This window comes from Musca vetustissima, unplaced genomic scaffold (assembly GCF_032173495.1).
Source record: "Musca vetustissima isolate MV318-11 ecotype Yass unplaced genomic scaffold, APGP_CSIRO_Mvet_v1 utg12221, whole genome shotgun sequence".
Classification (NCBI taxonomy): domain Eukaryota; kingdom Metazoa; phylum Arthropoda; class Insecta; order Diptera; family Muscidae; genus Musca; species Musca vetustissima.
The window spans coordinates 266,408-282,698 of NW_026883087.1; the positions used below are offsets into that span (position 1 = coordinate 266,408).

The 16,291-nt window shown below is 36.6% G+C and overlaps 1 protein-coding gene across 1 annotated transcript; it reads right to left on the bottom strand.

The window, feature by feature from the left end:
* Nucleotides 1-11,243: 11,243 nt before the first annotated feature.
* On the bottom strand, nt 11,244-14,969 carry LOC133329843 (protein suppressor of forked). The gene is made up of 10 exons (XM_061538309.1): nt 14,910-14,969; nt 14,512-14,834; nt 14,178-14,453; nt 13,619-13,730; nt 13,345-13,536; nt 12,677-12,868; nt 12,070-12,483; nt 11,897-12,004; nt 11,535-11,838; nt 11,244-11,476 (listed from the first exon to the last, which is right to left on the bottom strand). Exons 1-10 carry the CDS (start codon nt 14,940-14,942, stop codon nt 11,244-11,246), a joined length of 2,187 nt encoding a protein of 728 aa, XP_061394293.1. The 5' UTR covers nt 14,943-14,969.
* Nucleotides 14,970-16,291: the final 1,322 nt, after the last annotated feature.

The window sequence follows — 16,291 nt, forward strand, 5'->3', positions numbered from 1 at the left end:
AAATTTGTTTGGAGCTCCGTTGAAGTCTTCATCGAGGATAAGTGTTACGTGGGTCTATTTCCCACGTTATTTGAATTCCTAATTAGTTGGACATTGAGTTAAAAACGATTTTTTTCGGATAATGAATCACATCGAAGCAAAAAACTGACAAACAGAGGGGGTCGCCCAAACAAAAATTAAGACTCTGATGATTCCACAATGAATTAAATTTACTATCTTCCACTTGATCTTTTCATTGAATCCTTGACCTGCCTTGACATGGCCTAGCCATCACCGTTGCTGCAGCTCGATATGTCTGACTATGTGGAAGTTTCGGGTATCAATTTTATAGCTCGTAGTTCATTCGAATTTCGGAGAAATTTTCTCTCAACCCCTCCAAGAGCCATATTATCTTCCACTTGATCTTTCCATCGATCTTAGGTTCTCTTGAGCGATCCTTTTGAGCTTAGGCATCATTATCCAATCGCACAAATTCAATTTTATAGCTCGTAGTTCATACGACTTTCGGAGACATTTTCTCTCAAACCCTCCATGGGCCGCCTCATCTGCTACACCAGCCCAACTTAAAAAAAAAGATTTCCAACCGCGTGGATCTTGTGCGCAGTTTCCATCGCAGTTTATCTTTCCATCGAATCCTGGACCTTCTCCTTCTGCTTGAACCATCAGAAGGCTCTGTTTTTATGCCTTTTGACCTTAGGCAACATTATCCATTCACACAACATGGCCTAAACATCAAAGTCCCAGCAGCTCGATGCGTCTGACTAGGTCGAGGTTTCGCGTATAAATTATACAGCTCGTGGTTCATTCGACACAGCTCGTGGTCCATAAACTGTGGTCCATTAACTGTTCTGTGGCCCACGTTTCAGAATTGTATAAGCGCTATTTTTTCCAGAAATATACATTACCTGAGTAGATTCCGGAACTTTTGAAAGTGTAAGAAAAAACTGTTGGGCGCCATTTGAGCTTGAAATCCAAGGATACCTGCTTAACAACACGAATGTTATTTATAGAAGGTCGAACTTCGGAATTGTATAACTCCTGACTTTTAAATATCTGAGTCGATCCAGCAACCTTTGAATGTATATTGGAAAACTGTTGGGCGCCATTTGTGCCTGAAATGCAAGGATACACCTGCTTAACAACACGAATGTTATTTATAGATCACAACTTCGGAATTGTATAACCGCTGACTCTTTTAAATATCTGAGTAGATCCGGCAACCTTTGAAAGTTTATTGGAAAAATGTTGGGCGCCATTTGTGCTTGAAATGCAAGGATACACATGTTTAAATACACAATTTGTAATTATAGGAGGTAGCAACTTCGGAATTGTATAACCGATGATTTTTTTTAATATCTTTTTTAACATATCTATTACCGAAGTAAATGCAGCTACCTTTGAAAGTGTAAGGAAAAAAATGTTGGGCGTCATTTGTGCTTGAAATGTTTAACTTCAGAAATGTTAATTATAGGAGGTCCCAACTTGGGAATAGCATAACCGATTATTTTTTTATATCTGAATAATCAGGCAACCTTTGAAAGTGTAAAGAAAAATTGTTGGGCGCCATTTTCTGCTTGAAATGCATGAAAACACATGTTAAACTGATAGAAAGTTAATTATAGATGGTAGAAAGTTAATTATAGAATTTTCAAAAAAAATATTACCGGAGTAGATTTGGTAACCTTTATAAATTTTAAAGAAAATCTGTTGGGCGCCATTTGTGTTTGAAATTCAAAAATGCAAATGTTTAACCCCAAAAAAAATAGTTATATGCGCCCGCGTTTCAGAATTGTATAACAGGACCTGGATAGGTGCTTTAACATTGGAAGGTGTTAGGTCAGGGGAAATGAGGCCAAAGAAAACTGGTTCCAATTATTTTGCTCCGATATCTCTTAAAATATTCTAATTGTTTTATTTTTCTTTTCCTATTACAGTGCCACGAGGATCTTCCAAAACTTACGGGGCGGCGAAGATCGGTAAAACCCAAATCGGATATTGCTGATGATGAGGTAAATATTTTATTTTTCTATTCCTACCCCACAGTTTTACTAACTTTTCTCTCCCTTTCTCTTGCTTCCAGTGCCACTCCGGTGATGGTGATGCCCAATGTGCCCGCTTATCCGATGATGAAATCCATCTAATGATTTCTGTATATCGTCGTTATCGTCAACTATGGGATCCGAATCATTTGGATTATAATACGCGAAGTTTAAGACGCCAAGCATGGTTTGCTCTGACAACGGAATTTAATAAAATTCTACATCGTAACTTTTCGTGGCGGTCACTATATCGAAAGTTAATCGATTATGCGAAATACTATAAGAAGTTGGCAGCGGAACAAAGTCCCGGTGATATTAAATGGGCATTCTATAAGGATTTAATGTTTTTGGATGATGTGGTAAGGAGGAGAAGAATTTTTGTTATTTTTTATGGTTAGAAAAAGGAAAGGAAAAAGGCCGACTAGAATTAAATTTTGTGGGGCCCGAATAGGCGTCATTATATACGTTGTGGAAGTTTATTTTTTAGAAACGATCTGGGAATGAGTTTAATGGCGTCATCAACCCTGACTTAAAGGGCGTTTTTATAGATAACATGAATGTCATTAAAATCCGCCTTTGAGACGTCTATAAAGACGACCTAAAAAGAGCGGTTTTGTGCTACTGAAAACAATGTTTTAAATTAGCTTATATTTTACTATAGACGTCCTGAAAGGCGTCCTGAAAAGGGTGTATATGGATGACCTGAAAGTCGTATTTATAGATGATCTGAAATGTGTCTTATAGAAGACCTGAAGGGCGTATAAATATACGGCCTGAAAGACCTGTTTATAGACGACCCGCAAGGCATCTTTATAGAGGACCTAAAAGGCGTATTTATAGATTATCTGAAAAACGTCTGTATATACAACCTGAAAGGCATCTTTTTAGAGAACCTTATAAATTATTTATAGAGGAACTGAAAGGCACATTTATAGAGGACATCTTTACAGAGGACCTAAAAGGCGTATTTATAGATTATCTGAAAGGCATCTTATATAAAATCTGAAAGAAATTTTTAAAAAGAACCTGGTAGATTATTTATAGAGGACCTGAAAGTCATCTTTATAGAAGACCAGAATGACATTTTTATAGACAACCTAAAAGAAGATTTTATAGAGGCCCTAAAATATGACTTATATACGACCTGAAGGGCGTCTAAATACACGACCTGAAAGACATCCTTATATATTTATATTATATAAGGAGGACATATTTATAGAGGACCTGAAAGGCGTATTTACAAAGGACTTCAAAGGCGTCTTTATAGACGACCTGAAAGTCATCTTTATAGATTATCTGAAAGACGTCTTTATAGATGACCTGAAAGGTGTCTTTACAGATGACCTGGAAGACATCTTTATAGGGATCCTGATTGGTCCATTATAGAGGAACTGAAAAGCGCATTCATAGAGAACCTGAAAGGCATCTTTATAGAGAACCTGAAAGGCATCTATATAAAGGGCCTGAATGACATTTTTATAGACAGCCTAAAAGGGTCTGAAAGATGTCTTCATAGAGAACCTGAAATGAGTTTTTATAGCCGACCTGAAATTTAGTTTTAAGAAGGATATGAAATGAGCGTTAACAGAAGACCAGAAAAGCATAATTTCTAAAGATCCGAAAGGTCTATTTATAGAGGATCTGAAAGGGATCTTTATACACGACCTGAAAAACTTCTTTATAGGACACCTGAAGTCGTTTTTATAGAGGTTTTGGTAGGGGTCATATAGAAGTCCAGAAAGTCTTTATATTCCACCTGAAAGACTTTAAAGTAACCCTGAAAATAGCCTGTTAAGGCCTAATGATCCTCTTTATATCCGACCGGAAATTCCTCTCTGTAGAAGTTTAGGAAATCGTCTCTGTAGACGACTGACATGTCCTTTCTTTATAAAACATATTTGGAGTCCTGAAAGGTCGTCTTTATAGTCGATCTGAAAGTCGTATTTTTAGGGCTAGAAGTCCTCTTAATAGTCGACCTAAAAGTCCTATTTGTAGAAGTCTAAGAGGTCGTCTCTGTAGACCTAGAGGATCTAAAAGGTGTCTTCATAGAGAACCTGAAATGAGATTTGATAGCCGACCTGAAATGTATTTTTATGAAGGATCTGAAATGTGCGTTAATAGAAGACCACAAATGCATTATTTTAAAAGGCCGTAGGGATCATAGAGAAGACCTGAAAGTCTTCTGTTTAGACCTGAAGTTCGTCTTTATATTCGACCGGAAGTTCGTCTCTTTAGAAGTCTAGGAAATCGTCTCTGTTAACGACTGAGAAGTCCTTTCATTAGAAAGGTGTCTTTGTAGTCCTGAAAGTCCTGTTTATAGTTGATCTGAAAGTCGTAATTAGGTTAGGTTGAAGTTTTTTAAGGCCTAGAAGTCATCTTAATAGTCAACCTAAAAGTCCTCTTTGTAGAAGTCTAGGAAGGTCTTTATAGACCACGTAGAAGTCATTTTTAAAGGCGAATAGAAAATCGTATTTATAGACACCTGGAAAGTCGTCCCTATAAAACCCTGAAATCCGTTTTTAAATTTAGAGGTTATGTATTTAAAATTGTGGTTAGGTTGAAGTTTTTTTGGGCCTAAATGTTCTCTTAATGGCTGACCAAAAAGACCTTTTTAGGTTTAGGAAGTCGTCTCTGTATTCCCTTCAAGTCCTTTCTATAGACGAATAGAAAATCGTCTTTATAGATGCCTCTCTACAAAACCCTGGTAGTCTTTTTGTAGACGATTCCGTTTTTTTATTAAGAGGTTATGTATTTAAATATTGAGAAATAGAAAATCGTATTTTTAGATATCTGGGGAGTCGTATCTGGTAGTTTTTTTTTTTTTTTTTTTTTTTTTTTGTTTTTGTAGACGATTTAAAATCCGTTTTTTTATTTAGAGGTTATGAATTTTTTTAGACTATTTAAAATTCGTTTTTTTATTTTGAGGTTATGTATTTAAATATTGAGGTTATGTTAAGTTTTGAAATCTCAAATAATTTATTCTTCTTCTTGTTTTCCAGATCGGTGTCAGCAATGAAATCGGCAAATCGATACACGAACGCAGCGTAACCCTGAAACTCATTGAAATCTACAAAGGCTTACCACAGTTGTGGAATATTCACGATCCCGATTACAATAAGAGGCCGGTGAAACAGCGCAACATCAACTACATGTGCAATCGGCTGCTCGAAGAGACCCGGAAACAAATAAGTCCTGATCGTATTAAAAATCGTGTCATAGAGCTGCGAACTCAATATCGCGCCGATAAAAAGAAGCGACTACGCTGTTTGAATAACAAACAAAAATTCTTTCCCGATTTTGAATATTATGAAGAATTTAGTTTCATTGATCCCCACATAGACCCCTTCGAATGTGAAGTATGTGGTATGGATTTCAAAAAGCTGACGGATTTCAATAGCCATAAGCGTAAGGAGCACGAACCGACGGCGAAGCGTAGAAAATTCCGCAATAATTTGGATGATGAGGATTCACCAAATTTGGATAATGTGTGTCACATCTGCGGGGCGAAATTTAGCAATCGCGGCAATTTGGGTCATCATTTGATACGTCATGAGGGTGTGCGCAATTTCGCCTGTACCATGTGCCCCAAGAAATTCTTCAATAATCATTCGCTGAAAATACACATACGCACCCACACCAAAGAATGTCCATATGTGTGTGAGAAATGTGGTCTGTCCTTTGTGAATGCCAGTAAATTGAATCAACATGTGTTGCGGCATACGGGCCGGAAGGATTTCAAATGTGATCATTGTCCGAAGGCATTCTTTACGGCATTCGAGCGAGATCGCCATACCCGTTGGCATTTAAATATACGTGACAAAGACTGTCCGATATGTGGTAAATCGTTTGTGAGGGGCTCATCCTACTATGCCCATTTGATGTTGCACAGTGATACGAAACGTTTTAAGTGTGATAGTTGCGATAAGCGATTTTCGCAATATGCTGGACTGTACAAACACAAAAAGAGATATCATAGTGCGTAAGGAAAAAAATTGAAATAGAGAATAAGAAGAGAGAAGAAGATGAAAATGTGGTCATAAGGCAAAAAAATATATATATTGTAAAAATCGAACAAACTGAAAACGGTAAATTTCCTATTAAACAGGCCTTAGAGTTAAACAAAAAACTAGAGATTTATTGGAACAAAAAACAAACTTGTAAAAAATTTAAATTTTTTCAAAAGAAAATTAAAACCTTTGTAAATTTTTTCTCAACCTAACCTAAAAAACATTCCTATTTTTTCTTGCTCTTAAGAAATAAAAAAACTAAATCCTTTGGATATTAAAACTTTGCAATTAAATCGTAAACATCAAATTTTAGACAACAAATCAACAAGAGTTCCTATGAAAACATACATTTATATTTATATATACATACTACATTATATATACAAACAAAAAAATATATACAAAAATATATATAATATATTTAAAATAAAAAAATGATATATAAAATATAAATATTTAGTATATAAATGATATATATATATATATATATATAGTTATTATTTTTATTATTTGTCATTAATTTTTAAGTTATTTTTTAAATTTAATTTAATTATTTAATTGTTATTTCTGTATAACAGATATAAGACCAACAACAACAAAAAATACCCCGCATAGTATAATAAAATGTTAACAAAGAAACAAAAAAGAAAAACAATTAGCTCAAAATATAAGTTGTATAAATAAATAATTTAAAAACAACAAAATTAAAAAATAAGAAAAAAAACTAAAAATTAAAAAAATCATAACATATTTTGAAAAAAAATAAATTCTTTGTTTTTTAAAACAATTAAATTAAAAATATATTTTTTTCTGTTTTTTTATTTATTTAAAAATTAATTTTTAAATTGGGATTTATATTTTATTATTTTTTGAAAAAAAAACTATTTTATGAAAAATTACAACCTAACCAAAAATCAAAATTTTAGGTTACGTTTTGATTTAAATGATATTTTCTTATCCCACGATCAGCTATTTTTCCTTAATCCCCTTTAAAGGTTAATAATTTTCTTTTTTATTTTAAACAACATTGATCGTTGCCCTGGCCATGACATTAAAATTCAGCCTCCCTGAAGAAACATCAGACAACGGCATAAGGTTGATTGACTTCGCGACAGCAAAAAACATGGTATGTAGCAGCACAGATTCAAGCATCTCGATATACACAAGGCCACTTGGATTTCTCCCGATCGAACAACGAGAAATCAAATCCATTATGTTGTGATAGACGAAAGGCATTCATCCAGTGTTGGGCGAATTGCTATAATCCGGGGAGAATATCGATTCTACCATTACCTTGTGGCAGCCAAGGTACGAACACCCGTCTTAATGTAGCAGCAAAGGTGCGATCGTAATGTAACACGGAAATTTGACATTAAAAGCTGCAAACACAACAGATAGCAGAAGCCTACTCCGCTCAACTTACCCAACTGCTTGACGAAAACACCCCTTGTCCAGATAATAATATAGAAGCATAATGGCAGAGAATTGTCCACTCCCCACAAACTGCAGCAAAAGCAACACTTGGGTACCAAAGACCACCATCAAGAAATCCGTGGAGTGTCGTAATGCTACTGATATGAAAAACGCAACGTATAGGGCAACACTGCGGACAGTAGCAACACGTAATGTGATGGAGAACTATCGTGAGAAAAGGAGAGAGGAAAAACGTATTTTCAGAAAAAAGAAGAAAGAACTAGAAAAACGTGAGCGTGATCCAATCGAGATGTACAGGAGTCAGAATGAAGTCCGATAATTCTACCAACGGGTAAAACACCAAACCGAAGGCTTTGGTGCAGGCACATCCTCCTGTAGAGATGATGAAGGAAACCTGATGACAGATACAGACGTTTCCACGACAGAGGGGTCTACGATCCGAAACGACCCGAGTCTTACTCGGCCAACGTCTGTCACCTCAGCCCATTGTGTAAAAGCAATAGGGCTGCTACAACAACAACAACAGATACAGACAGCGTGCTGAGGATCTGGAAGGAGCACCTTGAACAACTTCTGGTATCAAATAGTAGCAGTGAAGTGGATACCCCAGAACCAATAATAGATGACGGTATAGAGTGTATACCACTTAGCCAAGATGAAGTCAGAATTGCAATCAATCGGCTGAAGAATAATAAAGCAGCAGGTGTCGATGGGTTACATGCCGAACTATTCAAGACTGGTTGTCAGATGCTGGTAAGGAGCATGCACCAGCTAATTAGTACAATTTGGCTAGAAGAATGCATGCCCAATGATTGGAACCTCAGCATCCTGTCTCCCGTGCACAAAAGACGATATGTGCCAACTATAGAGGAATAAGTCTCCTTCCCATCGCATATAAAGTGCTATCCAGCGTGCTGTGTGAATGACTGAAGCCAATAGTCAATTACATTATTGGACCATACCAATGTGGCTTAAGGCCTGGCAAATCCACCATTGACCAGATTTTCACTCTGCGCCAAATCCTGGGAAAAACCCACGAAAAACACATCGACACATTCCACCTATTTGTCGACAATAAAGGCGCATTCGGCAGCCCTATCCGTTCAGAGGTGTATAAAGGCATGTTTGCGTTTGGAATTTCTGCAAAATTAATTCGGATATGCAGGATAACTTTAACAGGCACAAGATCAGCAGTTAAAGTCGGAAAGGACCTCTCGGAGCGCTTTAATATCGAACGAGGATTCAGACAAGGTGAAAGTTTGTCGTGTGCCTTTTTTAACATCCTGCTGGAAAAGGTCATACGAGAGCCAAAAGTGAACAGAAATGGCACTCTGTACACCAAACAACACATGTTACTCGCCTACGCCGATGACATAGACATAATGGGTCGAACATTGATAGCGGTAACAGCCACCTTTGAACAAATTGAGAACGTGTCTGGCAGTAAACGGCGAGAAGACCAAGCTGATGGTATCAACTTGAGAACTACAGCTTCGAGGTAGTCAAAGATTTTATATACCTTGGTACCGCCATAAATAAAACAAAGGACATCGGTTTTCAAATTCGGAGAAGAATAGTGATGGCCAACCGATGCTACTATGGTCTGAGTAAACAACTCAAAAGCAAGGCCATCTCCCGCCAGACCAAACTCACACTCTACAAGACACTGATACTACCCGTGCTGTTATATGGATCTGAAGCATGGGCACTTACGCAAGCAGATGAGGCAGCTCTTGGAGTGTTTGAGAGAAAAATTCTCCGAAAGATCTATGGGCCGATCTGGGTTGACGGTGAATATCGCCGTCGTATGAACCATGAATTGTACCAGCTATTCACGGACATCGACATTGTTAGACGTATTGAGCTGCAGCGACAACGTTGGCTAGGTCATGTTATGAGAATGGATGAAGATGGCCCAGCCCAGAAGGCATTGGAAAAACTGCGCAAAAGGCCGACGCGCCTGGAAATCTTTTTAAGCTCGGCTTATGGAACGAAAGTGCTTTCACAAGCCAGCTAAGTAAGTAGGTATTCCTCGGGGTTCTGAGAATTTTTTTTATAGAAAAATATTCCTCAGGTTATAGATTATTTGGCTAAATCAGGTTTTCCATAGGAAAACATCAATTCAGCCTGACTGAATTAGGTTTCCGATGGCGAAAACTTCTATTCTGGCTGGCTGAATTAGGTTTCCATTGAGAAAACTTCAATGCAGAATTACATTTATTATGGGCTAACATCGATTCAGCCTGGCTGAATTAGATGTCCGATTGCGCAAACTTCAATCTAGCCTGGCTGAATTAGGTTTCCGTTGCGAAAACTACAATTCCGCCTGGCTGAATTAGGTCTTCCATAGGAAAACTTCAATTCAGCCTGGCTGAATTAGGTTTCCGTTGAGAAAACTTCAATTCAGCCTTTTTTATTTCCAACAGAAGAGGATAAAAATACTCCTTGCAAAGAATTTTCAAAATATATGTCCTTCCCGATTTTTTGGTATATATACCGATCGACCGACATTTTATAGTTGATTTTTTTTTATTAAATTACAATTTATTTTTTAATATATATTAATATTTTAATAAAATAAAAACTTTACTGAAACAAAAAAAATCCTAGAAACCATTTGCTCGCATTAAATGACTTAAGATATTATATACATACACACATTTATATAAAGGCATATACATATTTATTACATATATATAGCATAAGCGACAATGTATAACTAAAATAAAAACGATCCTAGAGTTCCTAATATTTCTATAAGAATATTTTCTACAATATTTGAAGAAAAACAAAAAATAAAATTTATTTAAAATAAAACATATTTAAATTAAGAAAATATATTTATAATAAATATTAAAAAATAACGAAAACTAAAAACAAATATTTATATTGTGTGTATAGTGTAAAAAATATATTAAAAAAAATAATTTTTAATTTTAATTTTTTTATTAAACCCAAAATTTTAATTTCAACCATCAAACTAATTTCCTCGCCATGTAAAATAGCCTAACTAACAAATAATAAAAATAAATGCACAAAATAAGTGTTTTTTATGTAAACGAAAATATATAAAAAATAAACCGATGTCATATCAATAAAAAAATAAATACAACAACATAAAGCTTTGGTAAAATAAAGTGTGTTTTATTCAACAGATACGATATACGATAACAAACATGATATTAGGGCCCACATTCATTTAGGAAAGCCTCCATTCAGCCTGGCTGAATTAGGTTCTGTTAGGAAATCTACAATTCAGCCTGGCTGAATTAGGTTTCTGTTAGGAAATCTACAATTCAGCCTGGCTGAATTAGGTTTCTGTTAGGAAATCTGCAATTCAGCCTGGCTGAATTAGGTTTCTGTTAGGAAATCTGCAATTCAGCCTGGCTGAATTAGGTTTCTGGTTGGAAATCAACAATTCAATTTCAATTTCAATTTATTTCATAAACGAGAATCTAGCCCAAAGGGCCAAAAGCGATTCAAAAAACAACAACCTGGCTGAATTAGGTTTCTGGTAGGTGATCGCATTGATATTTGCCATTGCCCATTATTTTGAAAATAAGTCCACAAATAGATCCAGGGTAAGGTTTTTTTTTTGAAAAGGTTCACCTGTTTTCTTTATTTGTGTGTATATGTAGCTTTATCATTATAGTGTATATATGTATGTAGGTATGTATATCATCGCATAATTATATATAAAAAACAATTGTACAATAAATTAATTAAAAAAACGTGGTCGTTTTTTCACCTCCTCATCGGTGATTTACACCTTGGAAAAACGTTTCTGTTGCCTTAGGCGATATATGTCATTAACCGGTGGGGCAGCAGTGGGGGTCTCCTCATCACTATCATCGCCGCCGGGCAGCATTCGCCTCCGCTTAATGCCTACCGTGGCATCACCCGAACAAACACTTTCATCGACAATCCAGTGTACAGATTTGGCCAAATCAAAGATTTTCGTATCACAACCAGGATCGCCAGAGGGTAGTGGGGGAGCTAAATCAAAACAAACATGTTAATAAAAAAATTGAGATATTTAGGACAATTTCTATACCATCCGTAAGCTTGATACGATTGAAAATATCGAATAACATTTCAATGGACACAAAGGGACCCCTAAAACAAATGGGAGGCGGCAGTGTTGCACATAAGGCAGCCAATGCCGGTGGTTGGGGGAAAACACCTCCAGCCAGGGGATGAGCCCCAGGATAGGCATTTGCCTTGGGTTTGAAGGGTATAAATTGTGAAAAATCAGGTTTGGGTAATTGCACAGCAGGTTCAGTTTCAGGCTCCTCTTTGACTGCAGGGGCACCTGGAACAGCGGCCGTTGGCAGCTTATTTAGGGTTATACCCACATTCTAAAAAGAGAAAATTAATTTAATTTATAGACATAGGAACCGAAAAGGTGACACTTACCTCTGTATAACCAATGGATCTTAATTCTATTGTGGTACAGGGATATAAATCCAAAAACTTATAACGATCTACCAATTGGGCCGTTTCCTTGCCTTCATATTCTTTTAACTAAAGAAAAGAAAAGAGGAACAATTAATAAAAAATAATCCTTATAAGCCTCCTCCTCAACTCACATTCTCCAACACGGCACTTCGTCGCCGCTCCACCTTAACAATACTCGATAGATCACCAATATTCGATTCAAATTCCAAGAAACGATTCCATATATTTACACTGTGTTGTGGGGTCAGGCCACCCGAGGATAGTACCCGTTCAAATAACACCCGAGTATTATTATCCTCATTTAAATGCGACAGATAATCAATGTAACACATAACATATTCGGGACTACCACCGAAACGTTTCAAACCCAATTCGAAAATACGAAATGCAATATCTTTATCCTTGGAACAATAGTATTCCATGAGAGCTGCAGCCACAAAGACATGATAACGCGAACGTACATCTTCACGGGCCTTCTTGAAGACCGCACGTGCCGATTTAATGCCTTCGGCACGGCGGGCAAATTTCATGTACTGGACATAGGCCTGGAAGAGAAATGAGATTTATATTAAATATATATAAAATCTTTAAAAATAGATCTAGGAAAATTTTCAATTCTATAGAAAAACTTCAATTCAGTCCTGCGGATTTAAGTTTCCTTTAGGAAATCTTTTCTTTAGGACTATTTTTTAACAAAAATTTATTTTAATTTAAAAAATTACTTCGATTTTTACTTACCAATGTTGGATCAATATCTGGAATGGCTAGGTAACTATTATACATGGCATGAACCTTATCATATTTCATGCGTCCTTCCTCAAAATCGGCATAGGCAAAATACAACAATGCATTTTTATTCAACACGCCATTAATGGAACGCTCCAAAATATTGGCACATTCATCAGCAAAGATTTTAGCAGCTTGGGTATCCTAATCGGCAGACGACAATAATAAAATATTAGTTTAATTCAAAATCAATACAGAATTTTCAATATAATAAAGTAAGTATATAAAACACACACACATAATAAAGAAATGTCCTGGGAAGCATCAAAGGAATTGCATTTTTTCAATGAAGATATTTAAATTAATATTAGAAATATTTTTTTAAATTTAAAATTTAGTTGAATCCAGTATTTAATGTTTAAATTATTAGGACAACAATAATGCAATTTCTTCAATACCTCCAGACATTGTCATTGGGTAGTCAAATAAAAAATCCATTCAGTTTCAATTTGTATGTTTAAATGAGACCTTAAAGCCTCATAGTTTATTGATATTTTTATCAATAGGCCAAGTACAACAATATGCATTGGCAATAATACGCCTTGGATCACCGTCACCACCATTTCCATAAAATGCTGAAAACTCTGAAACATAAAATTATAGGAAAACACAATACGCACTCCTTTATCAGTTAAAGCCTTAGAGCTTTGATCTAAAAATTGTGCCGCCTGATGCCAAACAGCTGGATGATGGGTCAGCACCAGCAAACATTGCTCTGTGGCAAACATAACACGACGTGTTATAAGAGCTGTATCTTCGGTACGCAAAGGATTTGATTTCTCAAAGGCAATGAATTTTTTCCACAGCTCAACCTATGGTGGTGGGGAAAGAGAATGTGGGATTAGATTTGGGAATTTTGGAGGATGTTTTTGTTGTGGAAAATGTTTGATTTACTTGTTTGGTTTCTTCTTTAGATAAATTCGGTGGTACGGCAGGTAGATTACGATTCAGACCTTTTGTTATGTTCTCCAATTCCTTGGCGACACGGCGAGCATTCATATAATCCCTATGGAGGAAAATGCAAGACATGAGTTAATATAAGATTGTATATTTCAAACTTCAATTCAGCCAGGCTGAATTACGTTTTCTATAGGAAAACTTCAATTCAGCCACGCTGAATCAGGTTTTCTATAGAAAAACTTCAATTCAACCAGGCTGAATTAGGGTTTCTATACGATTCTGTAGGTTTTCTGTAGGAAAACTTCAATTCAGCCAGGCTGAATTAGTTTTTCTATAGGCAAACTTCAATTCAGCCTGGTTGGATTAGGTTTTCTATAGGCAAACTTTAATTCAGCCGGGCTGAATTATGTTTTCTATAGGAAAACTTCAATTCCTGGAAGAACCTAATATTCATACTTCTCTCACAAATTCTCTGCAGCCCAATTACTTTCAAATTCTTCCTTTATCTTCCATGTATAATTTCTGTAAATATATTTTTATATTCTTTACTTACTTCGATCTCTCCAAGCTCATCTTTTCCGAAATAATAGGATTTATGCCATGTTCAAACTGGATATAGTCCTTCCACAATTGTTCAATACCCACAATGGGTGTTACAACAGCCTTTTGATAAACCCTTCGGACAGCTGTGATTTTTTGATTCTCTGCATAACTGCCCACCGCCTCCACACTACGTAAAAACGATATGTAATCTTGCCATATGGAAAAGGAATGTAAATCCATGCCAATTTTTTCCAAAGCAAAATCATAAGCCTGGGCCAATTTTTCTCTGTAACAAATTACATTATTAGGTCTGACTAATTAATTAATTTTGACACTATACTTACTTGTGTGTACTCAATCCCGCCTTCGTCTCCTTGACATAGGTCAAGTAGAGCTTCCACAAATCAATGTTTAAAATCTTAACCAATGAACGTTGAAACAATTTCTCCACTCTTTCAAAGTTCCGACCCTTCATTTCTTGTTCAATGTAGATTTTCCAGTAACGGGCAGTGGTGGGAAAAACATTTACCAAAGACTCATATAAGCTTCGCACTTCATTGACCGGACGCAGTTGGGCCTCCCGTAGCAGTGTAGACCATGATTCAATATCATAGGGACGCATTTCAACCACTTGTTGGGCCCGCACCAAACGTTCATGGCCCCATTCCTAGGAAGATAATCAATTATTAATAATTCCCTCCAAAAAAATCGCCATGGAATTCGCCACCATATTACTACTTACAATATCGATTTTAATTTGATCCCGTACAGACATTTTGTTGGATTTTTCTGGAGCGTTTTTTATGTAGAAATTTAAATTGCGGCCTAGTGTGTTCCCTGATGTAGTCTTCAGGCAAAAAATTTAAAGCCCTGGTGCTATTTTGTTAAAATTATTTCAACAAAAAATTAACTTGTCTTAAAACACAGCACGTCAGGCAAGCCGGTGTTAGGGATCTGTAAGTCGTCTTTGGTATAAAGCAAATGACATTGATGACATTAGAGTTAGGGATTTAGAAATCGAATGTGACTTTATTGATTCTAGTGTTGTAAAACCTTGTTTTTATGGGAAATGGGTTAAAATGAATTAAATTAACAAATTGATCTGTTTTTAAGGAATATTTCTGAGAGGCATATTGAGGGTGACACGTACAAGGATTTCAGGCATGATTCTATAAGTTACATTGTATTTAATGTGAATTTATAATGGAATATCCGAGTCAAATTTGAGTTTTGACTTCCAGTGGGTCAAAATTGAGAATTCCGGTAAACAGTAGAGGTACGTTTAGATTTACGAAATCCACTTGATCTCAAATGCCAATTAGGGGAGTTGCCAATATCCTGCTAGGCGCGTCTTCCCGGGTGGCGGATGGGAAGGGGGTCTCCATGATGTGCAGAGTGAAACTAACCTAGGTCTCCAAGATCAACTTTTCTCTGCACTTCGGGGAAACTTTAGGGATCTTCGGATCCCTCGTGGACAAAATGGATCGGGGTAGTGCCCTTAAATAATTCAACTACGATGAGTAAAAGAAACAAAAAGAATAAAGTTACGGTGCAGGGAGTTTATAACCCAGTACCGGCGGCAATCGTTGGTGAGATCAAGCGATTGTGATCCGGCTGTTCTAGGTGTAGATGCCTTAACACCTGCAGCTGTATCTGTTACAAGTGCATCAAATCTTAATCAAAACGTTGACGAGCCGGCTATTCATTTGGCAAATGAGCATGTCAAGACTGATAAAAATCAGTCTCTGGCTGACAGGACTGTAGTTCTGGGACGCTATCCGCTATAGTCTAGAGCAATAAAGTAAGGGACTCTTCGAGCAGTTAGACAGACTGATACCGGAAGAGCAATGTGGGGATACGCTTCCGGAGGAACTGCTACTAAATCTTACCCTAACTGATGATGAGCTGGACACCACGGTGATCGCAATCAAGTCTAAACAGGGGGATTGTTGTAGTATTAAAGAAGGAAGCTCAGACCCTGTTGACCGACTACAACAGGTCCTGTGTCGGCACTTGCCGACAATAAACTTCAGAGGCAATCTGCGACGGAGGCGATGTCCCACGATGGGGAATCTGTTGAGACCCCAGCAACGGACAGCGGCTCAAAGGTTGGGAAAGCCCGAG

What these genes read in the sequence shown, in the direction of transcription:
- LOC133329843 (XM_061538309.1), bottom strand. Translation starts at nt 14,942, where the DNA reads ATGTCTGTACGGGATCAAATTAAAATCGATATT. An exon ending in ATCAAATTAAAATCGATATT is followed by an intron (nt 14,835 to 14,909) that starts GTAAGTAGTAAT and finishes TTATCTTCCTAG; the next exon opens with GAATGGGGCCATGAACGTTT. An exon ending in ATGAGCTTGGAGAGATCGAA is followed by an intron (nt 13,731 to 14,177) that starts GTAAGTAAAGAA and finishes TTTCCTCCATAG; the next exon opens with GGATTATATGAATGCTCGCC.